The sequence below is a fragment of the Eptatretus burgeri genome, chromosome 8, assembly GCF_056783735.1.
Source record: "Eptatretus burgeri isolate ZD-2024b chromosome 8, Ebu_testis_v1, whole genome shotgun sequence".
Lineage (NCBI taxonomy): Eukaryota > Metazoa > Chordata > Myxini > Myxiniformes > Myxinidae > Eptatretus > Eptatretus burgeri.
This window is the reverse complement of record NC_140968.1, coordinates 14,284,274-14,306,773: the sequence shown is the minus strand read 5'-3', so window position 1 is coordinate 14,306,773 and position 22,500 is coordinate 14,284,274. Positions and strand designations below refer to the sequence as shown.

The 22,500-nt window shown below is 43.8% G+C and overlaps 1 protein-coding gene across 3 annotated transcripts in view; it reads left to right on the top strand.

Moving 5' to 3' along the window:
• Window positions 1–22,500, top strand: part of LOC147021150 (uncharacterized) — a 163,329-nt gene that overhangs the window by 20,534 nt on the left and 120,295 nt on the right. The window contains exon 1 of one of the 3 annotated variants that reach the window (XM_085890989.1): window positions 7,115–7,632. The exons of 1 other annotated variant lie outside the window; for it this stretch is intronic. In XM_085890989.1, coding sequence (XP_085747115.1) covers window positions 7,543–7,632 — 90 coding nt within the window. In that variant the 5' untranslated portion in view covers window positions 7,115–7,542. Of the gene's footprint in view, window positions 1–7,114; window positions 7,666–22,500 lie in introns of those variants that run through there. One more of the 3 variants, XM_085890988.1, reaches the window with a different exon arrangement.

Here is a 22,500-nt window from a genome sequence, read left to right as displayed (position 1 = left end):
CCTTCAGAAATACCCTTTAGAATTACCCCTTTTGAACCATTTACAATTACCCTTCAGAATCCTTGAAAATTACGCTTTAGAATTACCCGTTAGAACCCTTGAGAATTATCCTTTACAATAACCTTTAGAACCCTTTCGGTCAGGTCAGGTATGGGAGCATGCACCGGAGCTGCGTCCACTTTCCACCAGCAATCCAGGGGCCTCAGTGTGGCTATCCCCCAGGCAGGTGCCTGGCACTTCCCCCATCTCCTTGATATGCTGATCAACCTGCTGCAACCACGAGGCACGTGGTCGGCACATCGACCTCCTCCACTCACAGGGCTCCCTCGCTGAGAGAATCTGGTGAGCAGGATCAGCGTCAGGAAAACGAGCCATATGTCCATACAGCCACAGCTGATGCTCACTGACTATGTAGGTAACAAATCTCATTTGAGCCTCTCTCAGCAATCGCTAGTTGAACACAAAGTCTGACCAGTGATAGCCAAGGATTCTCCGAAGAGACCTGGTACCAAAGGAATTAAGTTTCCATCTCAGATCCCTGGTCAGAGTCCAAGTCTCACATCCATAGAGCAAGACTGGAAGCACCAAGGACCTGAAGACTCGGACTTTCATCCTCCCGCACAGGTACCAGCGGTGCCACATCCCATTATCCAGTGAATCCATGACTCCCCAGGCCTGACCCAGACGTCTATTGACCTCTAGCTCACAGCCAGCAAAGACATGAATATCATAATTCACACGTACTTTCACATGTTATTTGGCAAGACTGTTACACGACGAGGGACAATTCAACACAGTATATGATTTTCTTTTGGCTCTTCCATGAGCCTCGACTTTGTCCACAAAATATAAAGAACCTGGGAGGCACGGTGTCACAAGAGAATTGCTGGGATGGGAGGGAACACTTTCGCCAGCAAAGACATGAATATCACTGCCAAGGTAAGTGAATCTCTTCGTGACCTCAACATCCTCATCACAAACAGGCACAGACAGGACAGCAGCATCCAAGATGCCAGTGAAAGCCTGGATCATAGTATTGACCCAGGAAACCCATAATCTCAGCGGCTCCGATGCCTCACTCAGCACCTCGAGGGCCCCCAAAAGGATATCTATCTAGAGTCTCCGCAAAGATGACTGCATCATCTGCGAAATCAAGGTCAGAGATCTTGACATTCCCAAATGATGCACTGCAGCTTGATCTCTGATATCGTCACCAAAATGCAGTCCATACAAGTGTTTAAAAGTGTGGGGTCCAGTACACACCCCTGACGAACTCCAATAACAATTGGAAATATTTCGGACATGGTCTCATCACATCTCACAGCACTCTCATCTACAGAGTGTAGTTCAGACATCAGATTGATCAGTTTTGTTGGCACCCGATGAAGACCAAGAATCCACCAGAGGGCATCCCGATTCACGGAATCAAACACTTTGCAGAGATCACCGTCGGCTGCAAGCAGCCCCTGCCGAAACTCTCGTCTGCATTTGATAAGGACCCGAAGAGCAAGGATGCGGTCAATCTTTGACCTCTTTGGTGTAGTAAAACCAGACTGCTCTGGACGCTGGTGCTCAAGCAGATGGTGGCGAACCCTATCAAGATTTATCCAGCAAAGATATTGCCCGCCACCGAGAGCAGCATCACCCCCTCGGTAGTTGTTGCAGTCCTGGCAATCACCCTTCCCTTTCGAGAGAGGGACAACAAGGCCCCTCTTCCAGTATTTTGGGATGATGCCTGTGCTCCAGGCAGAGCACAGAACTGTATGCAATGACACAAGTACAGCATTTCCACCAGCCTTGAGAAGTTCAGCATGGATGCCACAGATCCCTGGAGCTTTACCTCATTTCAGCTGTTGCAGTGCAGCTTGTGTTTCCACAAAATAGGGTGGTTCACAGTTGATAGGAGGGTCAGCAATTAGGAGAGGAACACCGCTGACATCCAACTCAACAGCTGGTGGGTCAGCCTGGTACAGCTGCCCAATGTAACTGGCCCAGCAGGCCATCACAAGTGCAGCATTTCGACCAGTAAAGAGCCCACCACCCTCCGCTCGAGCTGAAGTGCACCGAGGGATGGGCTTGGAGGAACGCAATGCGTGAATTCCCAAGGAAGCAGGGCGAGAATCACTTGCCAACAGGTGATGCTGTACACCCTCACAGATTCCTTGCAGAGGCTTCCTTGTCCACCGTTAGCACTCATCAAGTTTTTTGCCTCAGCTCTCTCAACCGCTCAAGTCAGGTCAGGTATGGGAGCATGCGCCAGAGCAGCACGTCGCTGCGTCCACTTTCTGCCGGTACTCCAGGGGCCTCCGTCTGGCCATCCCCCAGGCAGATGCCTGGCCCATCCCCATCTCCTTGATATGCCGATAAACCTGCTGCAACCATGAGGCATATGGTCAGCCCATTGGCATCCTCCACTCACGAGACTCCCTCGCTGAGATAATCTGCTGAGCATGATCAGCGTCAGGAAAACGAGCCACATATCCATACAACTACAGCTGACGCTCATGGACTATGCAGGTAAAAATCTCATTTGAGTCTCTCTCAGCAACTGCTCATTGACACAAAGTCCGACCAGCGATAGCCAAGGATTCTCCAAAGAGACCTGGTACCAAAGGAATTAAGATTCCATCTCAGATTCCTGGTCAGAGTCCAAGTCTCACATCCATACAGCAAGACTGGAAGCACCAAGGACCTGAAGATTCGGACTTTCATCCTCCCGCACAGGTACCGTCAGCGCCATACCCCATTATCCAGTGAATCCATGACTCCACAGGCCGGACCCAGATGTCTATTGACCTCTGACTCACAGCCAGCAGAGACATAAATATCTCTGCTGACCACAAAAGTGAATCTCTCCACGACCTCAACATCCTCACCACAAATACTGAGAGCAGCGTGGCTCTGCCATTAAGCCTTGCCCTGTGACTCTTGACAATGGTATCCAGTGTCCCTTGAGAGACAAAATTCTTCTTCGCCCTACAGTAAGTTCTCAGACAACCGCCGCAACATCAAGGACGGTGGTCTTAAAGGCACTCCACAATCTTCAGGATTCTCCAAAGCACCCAGACCCTCCAAATCCCCACTCAGCCTGTTTGCAAACTCCTCAGCTGCCCTCTCATCCTTGAGCTTGCCAACATCCAACCTTGGCTGGGATGGCACCATTCTCCCTGATTTAAGGTGCAACTTCAGATTGGCTACAACAAGACTGTGATCAGCATTGAGGAACTGAGCACTCCAGTAGACCCTGCAGTTCTGGATCATCCTGCAGCGACCATCAACGAACACGTGGTCAATCTCCTTTGCCACACCGTCAGCGTTGGAATACCAAGTCCAGTGATGAGCTTGTGGGTGCTGAAACCATGAACCAGCCACCCTCAGTCCATCACCTCTTTCAAAGTCAAGGAACTTGATGCTATTCTGGTTCACAGTTCCAGACCCATGGGGACCAACACATGTCTCATCATCATCCCTATCAGTTCCAGTCGATGCATTGAAATCTCCCAAGACAAGAAGTGTACCTCACCTGGGACACTGATCAACCACAGACTCAATCATGGCATAGAATGCGTCCTTCAGGGTGAGATCACTCACCTTCATCAGAGCATATGCAGAGACCATGGAAACGACACCCAAGGAGTGACGAATCCTTTGTCTCATAATACGCTCGTTGACCGGTGTTACCTCAATTATCATTGGAGTCAACTTATTGGACACAGTTACAGAAACTCCTTGGGCATGGTAACCTTCAGAGTGACCAGACCAATAGTCGGTGTAACCACCCACTGTGATCTCACCACCATCTTGACTCCAAACCTCAGAGAGTGCTGTAATACCGATGTTCAAATGATTGAGATCAGATGATAACAGACAGGTGATAATCCTCTCTTTGAGATTATACATTCCGAGCACCCACCTGAAGGGGCCACCATAGGTTAACCCAAGGAGACTGCTGTCTTCTGGATGTTACCTCAACACCACTCCGCCACACCACCGCAATCTGACCCTGGAAGTTTACCCCTTGGTTTTGCACCTATCATCAAGGAATGGTAGTCCTAATCATCAAAGAAAACTATACTCTACCCTTTAGGACATTTTAGAAATACACTTTGGAACCCTCTAGAATTACCTTCAGATTTACCCTTCAGAATTACCCTTTAGAATCACTCTTTGGAACCCTCTCAAATTACCCTTTCGAATTACCCTTCAGAACACTTTAGAATTACCTTTTAGAATCACACTTTACAAATACCCTTTAGAACCCTTTTGAATTACCCTTTGGAAACTTCTGGAATTACCTTCAGAATTACCCTTTGGAGCCCTCTAGAATTACCCTTTAGAATTACCCTTTAGAACCCCTTCAAATTACCCTTTGGAACCTTCTGGAATTACCTTCAGAATTACCCTTTAGAATCACCCTTTAGAATTAGCCTTTAGAACCCTTTTGAATTACCCTTTAGAACCCTTTAGAATTACCCTTTGGAACCCTCTAGAATCACCTTTTCAGAATTACCCTTTAGATTTACCCTTTAGATTTACCCTTTAGAATTACCCTTTAGAATTACCCTTCAGAGTTACCCTTTAGAATTACGCTTTACAGGGGCAAATCCAGGAATTTGGTAGGGGGGGGGGTTTCCAAATAACAGAAAATTATAAATTTTCCAAATAAATTACTGTCAGCTGTTAGTGGTTTATTGTTCATTAGGTACTGTATTGATACAGTTTTTCTGAGGCTTCTGGCCTTTTTTGTGGCACACTTTCATGGGAGAAGGAGTACTGGGTGACCAGGGTTTGGTCACCTGGGTTTGCCACTGTAATGGTAAATATTTTTTTGTTGGGGGGGGGGGTTCCGGCAACCAGGAAATCCCCCTGGATTTGCCACTGCTTTAGAATTACTCTTTGGAACCCTTTAGAATTACCCTTGAGAACCCTTTAGAATTACCCTTTGGAACCCTTCAGAATTACCCTTGAGAATCCTTGAGAATTACCCTTTAAAATTACCCTTTGGAACCCTTTAGAATTACCCTAAATGTCTGTTAATTACGTCTATTAATTATGGATTATTTAACATGATCAGAGTACCCGCCCAATGAGCGATCTTGTTCCAATCATCCAACATGTTCTTTTGACACATACTTTTATTTAGGCGACATCTCGGCAACTGACGGCTGCCTCAATTACTCCTGAAAATAAATAAAAACAAGGAAAAAGGACATAAAATGTCATCGCCCCCATTGTTTCAGTAATTTTTCTGTATGGAGTTAAAGGGCGATCCCATATTTATGTCCAACTAAAATGGCCACCAGTATACCAGTCATCCATCTTTGATCAGATCACCAAAAAAAAAAGTGAGGGGCACGTGCATACCATCATGTACTGTGCTTGTGTCAAGTTTGAGCAAAATCGGACCATGCATGTCAGGGAAATGGTTGGGGACACATTTAAGCAACAAAATGGCCGCCAGTCAGCCATCTTGCATCTGATTAAAAAAAAAAATGACGTGCTTATGCAAGCCGTCGCTTCTTATATGGGTGCCAAGTTTGAACAACATTGGAAAATGCATGTCTGAGAAATCGTTAAGGACGTTGTTCATCATCAGGAATTTTAAAACTAAAATGCCCACCAGTCGGCAATCCTGGATCGGATCTCGAAAAATAATGATATGCATTCTGTCAATGGTGAAGACCTGTAATACCCTCACCCACCTGGAACAGTGTTACACGATACACATTTACATAGACAATTTGCATGCCCCCTCCTTCCCCAAGGCTACAGGCAAATATAAAAACACCCCATTCACTAATTGGGGTCATGCTCATCCTATGTAGCAAGTCTGGATGTTATCGGCCCAGAACTGCAGAAGGAGTAGTGTGACAAACAAACACACAAACAAACACTGGTCCATTAATTATAGTAATGACACCTTTCAGTATAGACATGTAGACCTTTTGAGTCCTTGCACCTTTGAAACCCCTTTGACCTTTTAGGCCATTTTAGACCTTTAAGACCCTTTATACCCCCTTAGATCTTTTCAACTTTTACTCCCTTGAGACCACTTCGACTCCTTGACTGTTTAGACCCATTGACCCTATTTAGATACTTTAGACCTTTAGATTATGTTGACCTTTGAGACCACTTAGATCCATTGGCTTTATGGATCACTTAGACCCCTTGACCTTTTCCACCCTTTATCCATTTTAGACCCCTAACACCCCCCTAAAAACTTTTAGAACCCTTCGACACCTAATACCTTGTTGACCCTAACACCCATTAGACCCTGTTAGGATCCTATAGACCCTTAAGACCCTTTAGGACCCTAAGACCCTCGAGACCCCATTAAAAGCCTTCGACCCTATAGACCCTTAATATCCCAAAGACCCTTTAGAACTCCATAACTCCATTAGACCCTTAAGAACCCTTCAACCCCTAAGGCCATATAGACTCTGGTAGACCCAGTTAAAGGGTCTAAAGGGTCTTACAGGTCTGACACTGTTAATATTCTGACACTGTTGGACCATACCCTTTTGACCTTTAGACCCCTTAAGACATTTTAGACCCTTTAGACTGCTGAGAGTCCTTGACTCTTAGATGTTCAGACCCATTAGACTCTAACTCCTATTAGAAAATACGCATTTAGATCTTTGGACCCCTCAAGACCCCTATAAACCATTGTAGACCCCGGTAGATCCTTTGACCCACTTAGACCCTTTATACCCTCCACCCCTTAGACACCTTAGGCCCGTTAGACCCCTTTAGACACACACCACGCACAAACATGTAGTCACATTTTTTACAAGGGGTGACAAGACATTATGGCCACCTTGTATGTTAGACCGCAAATCTATTCATCTGTGCTTGCAAAAGGACTGTGATGCCAGACACTGACAGTGATGATGTTGAACCTTTTCAGCTTATGTGCAGCAAAATAAATATGAGATTGTTAGATGAAAATTTAATGTGCAAAAATGTTGAAATCCGCTTCGTCTGCCATGTTAGTTTGGCTTCGAGTCGTACAAATCTACAGACATGTTTCGGTCAGGATTTTTCCATCCCTTGTATCAATTCTTAAACGGACGTCGAATAAACTTTTCCAAGCCCACGTGACCATTGCGCACTGCCCTTGTAATATCATGTTGTGTACAGTTGCATTGCTCATGGCTTGTGGCGGTTCTCGTTACTCTTGATCATCCTCACGACATCCTCGCCCGTCGTTCTATCCCCAGACATCGGTTCGAATCTTCCACGTGCTCTTGTTAGCGTGGGAAAAGGGAAAGGGAGTCGGAGGACAGAGCAGGAGATCAACGGTGGCGCTCGAGAGACGTTTCGTGTCGCCCTTCTGCATTGGCTGCGCCGCATTGTCAATGGCAGCGCCTCGGCAGATGCATCGCGTTCTTCACACGTCTCTCTGAAGGTCGAAGATGCAGATATCCCACCACCGAGATTCCGAAATTCCATAAAAACCCTTTCCCTTGTTCTGTCGCTTCGATTTCAGCCGTCTCCCTCGTCCAACGTACGCCGTGCTCGTTGTGCATTCTGCGGCTGGCCATGCTTCCTTCGCAGAGCGGGGCTTGTCGGAGGTTCCAGGCGAATGTTTTTAACAAGAACAAGTGCGGAAATTGCTTCAAACCCCGCGAGGTGCATACCCTTGCGCCGGAGGGATCGTCGCAGGTGCGCGGGTTGTGTTTCACCTGGACATCCCACCTGCCCGCTCCGTACTTGCCTGCATTGCCTGTCCGATTGAATCCCGCATGTCTGTGCTGAGAACACCCCTCCATGTCCAATTGAATTCTGCATGTCCGTGCTGAGAACATCCCTCCCTAGCTGTCAAACTGAATCCCGCATGTCCGTGCTCACTGCATTGCCTGGTCCCTGTCCGATTGAATTTTGCATGTCTGTGCTGAGAACATCCCTCAATTAACGTTCCCTGTTATTCCGTCTGTAAAACCAAATGGACTCTCTGCAGGTGTACCATAAATATGATGAAGGCCCGCTGGTGCTGGATTGATTGTTCCTATGCCACTGCTTTGTGCACACATGATGCACAGGAAAGGACAAACACAAGCACTTGCATGTAAACAATACAGTTTAGGGTTCGGATCTGGTGTGCATTGTATTACTGTGACAATGAAGCCAACGTTTCAGTGATTGATGGAGACTCGGAAAATGCTGGGGTAAACTCTGCACCGTCATAAAGCAACCAATAATGTGTGTGTGTGTGTGTGTGTATATATATATATATATATATATATATATATATATATATATATATACATACATATATATATATATATATATATATATATATATATATACATACATATATATATATATATATATATATATATATATATATATGTATATATATTGGGGGGTGGCTGGGAATATACATTTCTTTTTTTTCAAAGAAAAAGGCACATCCAACCAAAAGCTAACTAGATGTTCTCTCCTAATTTATGTGATAAACAGGCAAGAGCATCCCTATTTCAGGTGACGTTTCACCCACTTCCCAGTGAGCTTCCTCGAGCCAATAGAACTGCATTGTTGATATATATATATATATATATATATATATATATATATATATATATATATATATATATATATATATAACCAAAATTTTTTAATGGTCTGTGCTGCTTCCTTGCTTGATGCTTGACATTTAGGTATTGAGCATGGATAAATCTCCCATAGGTTGGCATCCATGGGGAGGAGGAAATTCCTCCATGATTGTCCCGTTGGGCGTGGAGTGGAGCGAAAAGCCATAATAAAAATGATGTCGCTGGTACCGAGAGTGCTCTGGGAAGTGACGTCACTTCCCACAATCTCAGCAGCTGTGTTTGTGTGAAAGTGAATTCTGGCGTTGTCTGATGTATCTATGTGTATGTGAGGGTGATTTGTGTTGCAGCGACTCTCATGAGCCTTAGAGCCTGTTAAAAAAAAAAGATGATAATAATAATAATAATAATAATAATAATAATAATAATAATAATAATAACTTCTGCCCCCATCCAGTCAAATGGTGAGACCTGAACAGGCAGGATGCAAAAGACTTGGGCAAAATATGTTCCCTTGGCTGATCCCACAAAATTGTGGGAATAATTGGGGCCATTAAGGAAAAAGCCATATTACTAGTACTGGATATTTATATATGTATATTTATGTTGTTCAAAGATGGCACAGAAAACCTGCAATTCATGCATAGCTCTACTGTTTTGAGTTTGAATTAAGGAGGAAAGAACAGACTTCGCCTCAGGTGCTGTTTCGTTTGAAGGTCTCTCAACTGCCTCAACTTTAAACTCCAGCTCCTGCAGGCAGCAGCCATTTTATGTCCGATTCACACCTCATTTCTGGGCACCTGCCAAAGTGTGGAACACTTTTTTTTTTTACAAGTGTCATCACATCTGTCTTCAATTGCAAATGGTGTGATTTGGTGTTATTATGGATGTGCATGAACAGTTATGTGAACATTTCTCTGTTTACGCACTTCTGAAAGGGGGAGGTGGGGGGTGCATAATGTTGCTGCCACTCCTTTCTGGGTTACCTGGGTGGTGTATATTGGTAGAGTTTGCTAGCAATCTGGTAGGTGTAGTGTGCTTTATGAGTGATGTGCTTGATGCTGTTAGGTAGTTTTCCTCCGGTGCACGATGAAGTAGCTCGCTGGTTTGCCATTGTACGGTTTTGTGGTGGTGTATGAGCGCCATGTCATGTTTTCTGCTTCACCTGCTCATCCTACCTATTTTACACCATCTCATTTTTGCTACATCTATTAATACATTGCATTGTGTGGGGATGTCAATTGTTGGATTATCCCAACCGTCAATTGTTTTACTTGTGTTAAAGTCGGTAGAGTAGGGCTCAGTATGAATTGGTGATTGGCATGCCTTTAAAAGACCGGGAAGTGAGGTCAATGCTGTGTTCGCCTTGCACAAAATTTACCTGTGGAACTGGCACAGAAGCGGTTTTAACCAAGATAACGTGGAGCTAAATTTACAGATTTATGCAACGATTGTGAAAACTTGGTCCAAAACTTCCCCATGGTCGACCACACAACAAGGTAGCTACTAACGTGGCTGCGAAAGAAGTTGGAGTGGTGCAGCAGCAAGCAAGGATTACTCACTTCCCAGTTGTTGAGACCTTTGAAAAGCAGATAGTGTGAATTATACGGATGAAATTACTTCCTATTGTGCACTTCCTAACGCTCAATGCCTCAACACACACTCCATTTTTCTTGTGCACTCCCTGATAGTTTAATTATTTCAACAACATTGTAGCACTGGTATTTTTCTCGATGACATGTTACATCCGTATCTCTTAAATTTTTGCAACACGTGCTCTGGGTTTAAGTTGAGACGCCTGCGTCTTGCTATTGCTGTCAATAGTCCAATGGATTGGGCGATTCTTCAGGACAGCACCATCAGCTGTTCTTGGTATCTGAGTGGTTTCTGGCTCTCTGGTACTTGAACTCTGAGTTGAAGTTGTCCCGTTGCATTCTGTCGTTTGCCGTTCACAGTTCTTGGTTGCTATTTCTGTGTCCCACATGGTTGGCAGCTCTGCGAGTATTCATCGCGAACAGCTGTGCTCGCAAAGAAATCCTCAGTAGCAAGGCTGTGAGAAGGTTAAAATATTTGGAGGGGTGGTGTCGGTTGCTTGGGTGTTTGCTGCATAACATTAAGAAACTGCTGTCCCCCTACTATTCATAGCCTCATGGTTTATGCATGACGTAATATTTTCCTGTTACGAGGTCGTAAATTGAAGACCTGAGTGCAAGAAGTACTTTAATCACAAAATAACACTTTTGAGATATTGAGGATCAAAGTTTTCAAAACATGCTGCAGATATTTTTTTTTTTAAAGGTGGCATACTATGGAGAATGTTGCTGGTTCCAGGGGCTATACAGAGCAGACAAACCCTTTTTTGTGGAAAAATAATCCTTTATTACGAAGAAAACAAGAAAATTAGTTTTGGACTTAAGTACTTTTTGTGGAGTACTTAAGTACTCAAGTAAGTACTTAAGTACAAGAAAAACTAAATACCTGGACTTAGGTACTTTTTTGCGACAAAATGGCTGGACTTGGGTACTTTTAACACACAAAGCCCTTTATTGCTCATTTTTGATTGCCAAACAGTCATTTTTAGCTCGCCTGTACGAAGAACAGAGAGCTATAGCGATACCCCCGGCGTGAGCGTCAGCATCAGCGTGAGTGTGAGCATCAGCATCAGCGTGAGCGTGAAAATGTTAAAGTTTTTGGTGAATTTATTCCTTTCTAATGTTTTTATCTACCACACTATTTTTTATACGCCCGATATATATATATATATATATATATATATATATATATATATATATATATATATATATATATATATATATATATATATATATATATATATATATATATATATATATATATATATATATATATCGGGGCGTATTATGTGATACCAGTCGTCTCCGTCCGTCCGTCTGTCCGTTCCTGTCCGCACTCCAACTCCCGTTTTCAACTTTCACGTTTCATATTTGGTACATAGGTACAGACTGTGGAGACGGTGTCGCAGCATACGTTCGTCATCTAAAGTGGTTGCCATGGCAACCAGGATGCTGTTTTCCATCCGTTCCTGTCCGCACCCTAACTCCCAAAGTTTTCAACTTTCACATTTCATATTTGGTACATAGGTACAGACTGTGGAGACGATGTGTCGTGACATACGTTCGTCATCAAAAGTGATTGCCATGGCAACCAGGATGCTGTTTTCCATCCGTTCCTGTCCGCACTCTAACTCCCAAAGTTTTCTACTTTCACGTTTCATATCTGGTACATAGGTACAGACTGTGGAGACGGTGTGTCGCGACATACGTTCGGCATCGAAAGTGGTTGCCATAGCAACCAGGATGCTGTTTTCCATGTAGTAGCACAATTCTGTATATACCTTCTTGTTCGGGCGTATATTGTGCTCACTTGCGCTCTTGTTACTGATTACAATATACAAATACATATATTGCTTTAAAATTATTTGGATCAGACTTCACTGCAATGCTTTATATACAAGGACAAATGTGTCCAAGAGCCGCGTCCTAAAGGCAATAACAACAACTTCCGATATTTCGTCACGTGCCTTGATGGAGCCAATAGCGAGACCCGTCATGGAGGCTCCTGTTCATGACGAGAAAATCGTGTAAGAAATTACAACACATTAAATGGAATAATCTTTAAATAGTAACGTGAACTTTTCGAAACTTTAAAGCAAATGTCTGAATATATTTAAAAGTTCATGATAGATGCTCTCGAAAGGCACCCTCAATGCGAGGATGTGTAGAGGTGTTTAGTATTTAAGGAGATCCGGATCCTGTATCTAAAAGAGCCGAGTCCTAAAGATTTTGTCTTCACCAGAAGAAGAAGAAGAAGAAGAAGAAGAAGAAGAAGAAGAAGAAGAAAAGATCGTGGAGCTCTCTTGGAGCCAGCGTTCACTACGCGAGACGCGGCTCAAAATATTAATTATTAGACGAGTCTTTTAAAAACGATAAATGTATATACAGGCGAGCATTGGGTGGCTTTGACACCAACTCTGGTTACTATGTCTCGTGGGGCTGTACAGTGTACATGCATCCAAGACATGGGGAATCTGGGTCAGCACAGCATTGCACTGCACTGCCACATGCACAGTTTTATGAGGGCTCAAAAGCTGATGATGAATCTAGGGCCTTTTTCAGTACCAGCAAAGTATAATGCATAGAAACTTCATACCTGATGCTTTGGCATCTTTCATTCTCTTTCTTGCCCAGTCTCTGGGATTTCTTTAACGTTTTTTGCCCCTGTCATGTCTGTTATCAGGGTTATCCTCATTCACACCGTGCTGTCCAGCCTCCATGGTCACCATTTTCACAGCTTGTCACGTGACACATACTAGCATTTTGATTGGACAGTCATAGACTTAGGAACTTCTTGCTCAAACATTATGGACTTGGGTATTTCTTGCACTACATTTTAATGAATTCAACAATTAGTCCAGCAGCCATTTCTCATATGAGGCCAAATAAGGAAATTCGTTCAACACCCCCTACAGAAAAGGTTTGACTTGACAGGGTGGTAGAATAGACCCTAGAGAACACCCCCAGGTAGTATGTGGTTTCAAATTGTGGTATCATTAAAATTCTACAGGCCATTATACATACCAAGGGTACTTACCAAGAGGGTCACTGTGGGCTCGCAAAATTTAGCGGTCGGGGTAAGGTAAACATGAATATCTTTGTCTAGACTCAACCAATTTTCACTATTGAGTTATCAATGGCTTCCTATTATAATTCTCTATCAGATTATGTACAGTTATTTGAAAATGGCCTTTGCCATGGCATCACCAAAGCTAAAATATCACACTAATTCAAACTTTTTTGACATTTTTAATTGTGTTCTCATATGAAGGTGAATGGTGTTTCTCAATTACTACTGGTATGTATACATTTTGGAAATCAAACGCTTAAGAAAGTATTGTTCTGCAGAAATTCATATACATACAGAGGCACGCATAAAGAAAACTGCTACTGTTATTTTTAGCGTTCGTCTTTTACTAGTGTACAGCAACACGGAAGCACCATACATCAGAGCCGAGCATAATAGTTGTCTTTGGCAACACGGAAGTACATTAGTGAAAGCCGAGTATAATAGTTGTCTCTGGTAGCACGGAAGTTACTCATTCATCATAGTGGATGATAATAGTTGTCATGGTCGACACTGGGAGCTGTGCATGACAACACAGAAGCACATGAGTGAGAGCGAATCATAATAGTTGTGCATGTTTGCACGGTAGCACATTCGTCAGAGCGGTTTGTAATATTTGTGTCTGGCAACAAGGAATCACATTCGCCATGGAAGCATGAAGATGTCATCTGTTGTAACTTTTAGTCAGCGTCTTCTTCACCACTGGATTCAAAGATTGTTCTTGGATTTTCACAAGTTTCTTCGGCCATACATGCACATGCTTCTGTGCATGGCATGTGGTTGGTTCTGCATGTGCAGTCGGCTCGGCGACATAGAGACTTCTTGCAGTGACAGACAGTCAGCTCCGGAAGACCCCGTGGTGCTGGATCTTTGGTCATGAGCACAGGCTGCAGGGCACCATCCTGAATTTTACAGCCATGCCCAGCTGCTGGTGGAAGGCTCTGTGTAGGCTCCAATGCTCTCTTCCATACATAGGCCTGGTCATTTCCTCACTTCATATGTTGCTGTAAGCTGTCGAATGTAGGGGGGAGATTTTCATTTCTTTGTCCCTTTTGACAGAACTGCCAGTATCTCACATTGTTCACTTTACTCCCAGCCCCCTTGGTTGTTGAGTACATTGCACATATGAAGCCTTCGCATGCTTCTGAAGTGCTGTTGCTGAGCTCGGGTTCTTCTCCAAGCTGTCCCAGATTGGTCTGATGCTCTTTACTGTCAAGTAAGACATTGAAACCCTTTTTCTTGCCGAGGCCTGAGAGTGCACTGTTTGAATCGCACCCAGTGAGTGCGTGGAAGCCGAGTAAAGCATTACACAGCTCAGATCCTAGTTTGCGTGCCAAGCTGTGGATAGGAATATACCTAGCTTTATCCTTGATTCCAGTCCGAAACCACAGCTCCCGACACTGGAGTTTTCTGTAGTGTGTGGTGCAGAGGACAGCCACATCTGTGTCAGGTGATTGAATCACAATCCTGTTGTGATAATGAGAGGCATGTTTTGCATGTAGCAATATTCGTGTGTCTGCCTCTTCATGATCTGACTTGAGGGGAACCAGTTCTTCGCAGTGCCCTCTGATGACTAGCACAGACTTCTGCGGGTTCTTGAAACCACCACCGATGACTAGGTGTTGACCATCAAGCAGAGTGTCTACCCCCATGTGGCACCATGTGTCTGCCAAGAAGGCACACAAGTTGACTTTGTTTTCTACATTTCCAATGTATTTGATCCACTGCTTTGGAATAGGAGTGGCTGGCCCTTGGATTGTCAACTCTAAGGCTGCAGATGTTCCTCGTTTCTCTAACTCCCCAGCTTTTATTGAGAGGCTGGAGTACCGGTCGAAGACAACATCAACCTGCTGACAACCATTCCGACGTAGAGGGGCAGTAACCAGGCTGTAATACTTAAATGCCATTTCACTGATAGGCAGAGTTGATGATATCTTTAAGGGATATGGAGCTTGAGTACAAAAGCTCAGACTTACTAAGATCATATGGCTTATGGAAGACGATGTCATCTCCAAAGTGCTTCTTTAGTCGAAGTTTGAGTCGCTGGGTAGTGTAGCTGTTGACTGCCACTCCCTGTCTGCGCAGAAAATGATTGTATCTGTCCAGAAGAATTGTCAAATCAAAGGCCTTCCCACCATTCAGGTCAGCAGAGATATCTTCAGCCAATTGCTTGAATGCCATATCGTAACAAGTTTCTTGTCTCCCTTCATGGAAGCCAGCATACTGCAGATTAGCTTTGCTGATGTATGAGGCATGGCAAGCTCTGTGGTATCTAGCTTCTGCTGCCACTAGATCATTACTGACAGCACCAGTAGTCCGTAACATGTCCTCATCGCCCTTTGCGGTCGCTGCTTGCACAATAGTTTCACAGGCTTGGAAAGTTCTGACCATGGTCATCTCCTTTACCCTTCTGTGTGTTTTCTTCTTGCACAAGAGGCACATAGTCCAGTCAGTGGACATTGACTGGGACCTGGATACCCTGGAGGTCTCCGTCAAACTTGTTTCAGATTGTGTGCCAATCTTAGATTCTTCTGCTGGTGTCGGTGAGAATGCAGGTCTTCTCCTCTGCACGTAATGCAGGTTTTCTTTGCTTGTCCATTTTTCGTAGCAATTTGAGTGCCATTTAACATCCGCGGTTGCCAAACTGTCAAAATCTGATTTTAAACGTTCGTATACTTCATCTCGTCGGAGTGCCAGTGCTGCAACAAGTTTCTGTATGGAGGTATCTCGGGCTTTCCTCAGTGTCTCGTTTGAGTCCATCTGACAAATTATGCACTTGTGAAAGTTAGTCAACTTCTGTCTCTTTACAGGTAAAAGTTGAACTTCTGCCTGACTCTCTGAACTGGCCATTGCTTCAGTTGGCTAGTAGTATTCTTCCAGATGTTCAATCTGGAATGACACAGAAAAGCAACTATGTTAACCCATAGCCTCTTTTACCATCATTATGAACATGACATTTTTAAACTTTATTATCTTGCCAAAACGAAGTTTTTGTACGATATGTTAGTCAGCTTGTATGTTTTTTTTTGTTTGTTTGTTTGTTTTTTTGTTTGTTTGTTTGTTTGTTTGTTTGTCTGTAATCATGTAAAAAAAATTCTGCAGAGCACATTTATCATTGGAAATTTTTGTAACTTCGCATATCAGAGGCCTATAGAGGTCCCTTTCAGTGCACAAAATTTTGAAGGTCAAGGTCAAAGGTCAAGGTCACTTTGTCGCAAATCAGGGGAGTCGACGAAACCCTAATTTTTTGAGTAATTTTGATCGGATCGTCTTCAAACTTCATGGGAATATAGTTCATAGTCTGGCGCTCAGCTGATTAATTTTTGGTGGCGATTGGCCTTGACCTTCATATGTTATTTTTTGTTTTTTGTTTGTTTTTTTTGGTCTGTAATCACGTATAAATCACTCTGCAGAGCACAGTTATCATTGGAAATTTTTGTAACTTCGCATATCAGAGGCCTTTTGAGGTCCCTTTCAGCGCATAAAATTTTGAAGGTCAAAGGTCAAGGTCACTTTGTCGCAAATCAGGGGAGTCGACGAAACCCTTATTTTTTGAGTAATTTTGATCGGATCGTCTTCAAACTTCATGGGAATATAGTTCATGGTCTGGCGCTCAGCTGATTAATTTTTGGTGGCGATTGGCCTTGACCTTCATGGTTAGCGCCGAAGGTCAAACATATTTGACCCCAAGGTCAAATTTTCAAGTTTTAGGAACCATATCGTGTAGTACCTCAAATTGAACACCTCGATGAGTGCTTTCTAGATATGACAAGCCTGAGACATTATGACGTCATTTGGTGACGTTATGAGGCAAACGCATATTTTTCATGGTTACTCTGTAGAACGATTCTCATCGGAATCTCTCGTAGACAGATATTCCTCAAGGAGTCGCTCCTGGTGGATAGCAGCTCTGTTCACCTCAGTGTGACCTTAAAGAAGTCACACGTGGTCACCTTTTGGCAAGATACGGGTCACCCTGCGGGTGACATTGGTTTATTTTTGTAATTATCTAGTCCATAAGAATTTCATAAAAAATAGACTAACACAGCATTTTTTAGTCCAGCAGCATGAACCTGTGAAAAATTCAATTGTTCAACACCCACTACAGAAAAGTTTGACTTGACAACTTAGTATGCTCTCAAAGATGCCTAAAATATTAAAAAAAGCTCATGATATTTGATTTGTTTGTGATTTTTACCTCTTGTGGTTGTACAGTTGAATGAATATCGACATTTCTGTACATATTCTGAAAGAATTTTAATACGAAGCCAATGATACGTCAATATTGAAAATTGGTTGAGTCTCAACAAAGATAATCACGTTTACGTTACCCCTCCCCTAAATTTTGCTTGCCCACAGTGACCCTCTTGGTAAGTACCCTTGGTATGTATAATGGCCTGTAGAATTTTAATGATACCATAATTTGAAACCACATACTACCTGGAGGTGTTCTATAGGGTCTATTGTACCACTCTCTCAAGTCAAACCTTTTCTGTAGGGAGTGTTGAACGATTTCATTTTTTTCAGGTCCTTGCTCCTGGACGACATGACAATATACCAATATACAGGACTTAAGTACTTATTTTCAGAATTTTTTGGTATCAAATGATACTCTGGCCATTATAGATTACTAGTACGTGGCCGTACGTGCGTGGCCGTACGTGCAAACCAAAGAAAAAACTTTCAAACAACTACACAGGCCGTTCATTCGCTCTCGTAAATGACGACTGGATTGGGGCATTGTGTTTATCTATAAATGCGCATAAGAAATCGAGAAATTATTAGAATACAGTAAGTCATCACTATCTGGAAGTGGTGCATGCCCGTACGGAATGTTCACATGCATTCTACGAATTATCGCTTGCATTGAAGTAACAACTGCTGTGATACTTACACACACAGAGTTAATTAAAATCCAAATTAAAATCAAGTTTACCTCCCTGTCTTTGCTTGCCATGACATTCACTGCCATTGACCATTGCCACTCCTATGCTACGGTAACGAAGGCGCCCTTATCCCCATCGGCCACGCCTACGCAGCAACGTGTCTTGTCATTGGTTTGGTAAATAAATGGTCGCAGCAACGTATCTTGTCATTGGTTTGGTAAATAAATGGCCGCAGCAACGTGTCTTGTCATTGCTTTGATAAATAAATGGCCATAACTTTGGAAGCACGTGTCCGATTAATATCAAACCTTGAAAAGGCACATACTCAGGTCCCCTGCTTATATAGCTGGCAAGTTTAAATTAGATCGGACCAGTGGTTGTTGAGAAACAGCGGTCACACACACACACAGATTGCTGGAATTATAGATAGACTAGTGCATACCCGTACGTGCAAACAAACAAAAAAAAAACTTTCAAACCGCTGGCCAGAAACAACTACACAGGCCGTTCCTTCGCTCTCGCGTGCCCGTACGTGCGTGACCGTACGTGTAAACCAAAAAAAAATAGCAAAAACTTTCAAACCAACACACAGGCCGTTCCTTCGCTGTCGTAAACGACGACTGGATTGGAGCATTGTGTTTAAGAAAATCTAGAAAGTACAGAAATCGAGAAAGAAAGAATACAGTAAGTCAATAAATCGAGAAAGAATACAATAAGTCGTCACGATCCGGAAGTCCGGAAGTTAAGTCCTCACTGTCCGGAAGTTCGCATATCGCAGTTACGATTCTTCGCAATTTAGTTTTAATGGCCAATTATTCAATTAGCGCCAACGTATTTTGCCTTTTCGCAATGTCATCGCAAGGAAAAACACAAAGAGAAGAGAAGAGGAGGAAAAAAAAAAAACGTATGTTAAAAAAAAAAAGCTTTCAAACCACGAGCCAGAAACGACAACCACACAAGCCGTTCCTTCGCTCTCGCATTCTCGCGACAACCACACTTCCACACCACAGAGTTAATTAAAATCAGGTTTACCTCCCTGTCTTTGCTTGCCATGACATTCGCTGCCATGTAACTGGCACGGCCCGTGACGTCATCGTCGGCCGGCTGCGCACCGGCCTACGCAGCCACGCCTACGCAGCAACGTGTCAAGTCATTGGTTGGTAAATAAATGGCCATAACTTGGGAAGCACTTGTCCGATTAATATCAAACCTTGAAAAGGCACATACTCAGGTCCCCAGCAATATACCTGGCAAGTTTCAATTAGATCGGACCAGTGGTTGTTGAGAAACAGCGGACACACACACACACACACACACACACATACACACACACACACACACATTGCTGGAATTGTAGATAGATAGTACTGGTGCCAGCTCTTTTTTTCAAAATTCTGACTTCAGTACTTCTTGCACCCAGGCCTTCTTGTCCTGTGAAGATAAAAAAAATCATACCTTCATCAGAAGAACAAGGAAAGGCTTCCGATTACAAATTGTAAATGGAGCCCTGTTATTTCAACCCCTGTACAGCAACTGTAGACATGTTACATCCCGCTCGCACGAAGCGAAAAGCGGGGTTTAATAAATCGGTTCACTTTGTCAGTCTATCTACAAACGTCAGTTTTTACGATCGAGGAACAACTTCATTTCAATTGGCTGTTACTTGTTGAATACAAATCGGAAAATGAACCGGGAGCTTAACAGAACTTTGTCTTTGAATTTGTTCGGATTGCGCATGCATAGGGAAGAGTGAGATAATTTTTGTCGACTGTCTAATTTTGTTTTAGTCTTTGAAGTGTGTCACTCAAACAAAACTGAACATCATTCCAAATAGGGAACTTACTATTTTTAGCAACACCATAAAGGACACAAACAACAGGCACAAAGATATAATGTAACGTGTTAAATAAAGTGGTGTAAAATACGCTGCATCAATGGCGGTAAACTTCCAAAAAAAAATTCTACATTGCTTACCACACATGCCAGCCTTTTCTTACTGCTAGAAAGTGAGATCTAGCATGCGTTCCCTTTTACTTTTTCAGTGTAATGGAGAGGTGTGGTCCAAATATAAATGGTAACGGTAATTTGTCTAAGGAATGTGAAATGAAAAACGTTACACCATTCTAGTGTGGGAATCAAATGCCCCAAAATGGCTTATTTAGTTATTTATTTATTTATTTGGCTCACACATTGTTGTATACACCTGAAACCGTTACATCTTCTTAGTGAAGACCTTAAGGGACTAGAAATGACCAGTTGTTGCTTTCTAGAGGTGTGCTACTGAAATATGAGACGTAAATAAAACTATGAGAGGTGCGATTTTTAGCTCGCCTGTTCGAAGAACAGAGAGCTATGGCGATACCCCCGGCGTGAGCGTCAGCGTCAGAGTGAGCATGAAAACGTTAACGTTTTTGGTGCAAGTTATTTCCTTTCTAATGTTTTTATCTACCACACTATTTTTCACTGATTACAATATACAAATACATATTGTTACGAATTTGGGAATTCGATTACACACAACATACAGGTTCCTTTTGTCAGCTATGTCGACAAGTGCTTGTTCCCTAGATAGCTCACCTTTCATTGTTTAAATGTTCAGAAATCGATCAGATGCGCTGCGGATCGATTTAATAGTTAGGGAACGAACAATGGAGACATCCCTCCCCCTCTTCTGTGAAGAGGAAGAACCACCCTGCCATCCCGTGACTCATGATGTCAACAACTCCCTCCCACCCGTGGCTGAGCGGGAGATGGAGCATGAGGGCATGAGTCATGAGTCACGCCAGGAGCGGGGAAAGTGCGGGAGAAGGATAAGAGGAGATCTTTTCTTTTGTTCGTGGGGCAGAGTTGGGGAAGGGTGTTGAGGGGAGTCGTTTAGCAGACCGTCGGGTCCTGCTTGGCTTGAGTTAGGGTTGAGGCCTTCGGAAGCTTTTTACTTCGGCTGGTTCAGTGAGCTTCGGCTGAGGCCTGGCTCGGGAGGAGGCTTTTTGGAGGCTTTTTGCTTTGATGGTTCCGTGAACTTCGGCTTCTGCTTGGCTCGGGAGAGATTTTTGCTTCGAGCTGCTTTGCTTGGAAGGAGGTTGAGCCGGTCGCTCGGCTCGAGCTGCGAGTGGTGGCTTCTTCTTCTTCTTGGTTCGTGGAGCTCTTTGTTCTCCATTTTTGGTTCCTGGCCTGGTGCGACTCATCGACCTCTTCTTGGAGGTGGTTCCTTGGGGAAGCAACGCATCGACGGGAAGGATCGGCGCCTCGTCTCACCAGCACGTGTTGAGAAGCGCGGGAGGTGGTTCCTCGGGGAAGCGACTCATCGACGGGAAGGATCGGCGCCTCGTCTCACCAGCACGTGTTGAGAAGCGCGGGAGGATTTGCGGGAGCTCGGTAAGGATCGCAGCTCACGGCGATTGGAGCCTGGGTCCGAACAACTTGAAGACCACACGAGGTGGAGAGGTTCGCGATAGGTTCTGGGTTTCAGCTCACCTGTCCTCCGAGCTGGAGCTGGTTATTAAAGGCCTCTGCCACCATTTCTTGGGTGTGTGTGCGTACGTGTGTCCGTGGGCCCGTCTAATCAGTAGAAACTGTTGTGAGGTGCAAGTGACTGTACATAATAAGTAGACGGTTGGAGTTCTTTTGTCGTGCTTTTGTTGCTTGTAGAGGTGCATACGTGTTTTGCCTTGTTTAATTGCAAACATGCTTTATTATAATAAATGTCCTTATGTGAATGTAAACCTGTTCGTTGCGTCCATTCCCTCATTGAACTGCCCCATCTTACACTCGAATATAGTTGGTTTTTAAATAGCCGGTAAAGTGATCGGGTCCAATGGGACTGCGCGATGATACCCCGCTCGGTTATCCCAAAAGGAAGCGAGCTGCTTAAGCCGCTCGTTTCCAAGAGGTCCCGTTGAGGTACAATCTCTCTGTAACCTACCCACGCGAATAATTAGGTAAATCGAAGATTTGGTGATCGGACCCTGTAGCGTGCGGGTAGAGTGCGGACAAGGTTGTGGTGTGGTTAAAAACACACCCGTGGCTGGTTTCCGGCGTTGATCTGGAAAGCCGCGACTGGATTGTCCGTTCGGTAGGCGAAGCAACCGCTATTGGTTAGACGCGGTCGTTCACACGCCGACGGGCGGGAAATCGTAACAATATAATAATGTATTGCTTTAAAATTATTTCGATCAGACTTCACTGCAATGCTTCATAAAAAATATCATTACACTAGTCTTTTAAAAACAATAAATGTATAAACAGGCGAGCATTGGGTGGCTTTGACACCAACTCTCTGGTTAACCCTTTGAACCTGAGCAGCCGTTTTACTGGCCACCATTCAAACCTACATACACCCGAGCGACCAGTTTACCAACTGCGATTCAAACCTCCATGTACCTGAGCAGCTGGCTTACCGGCCG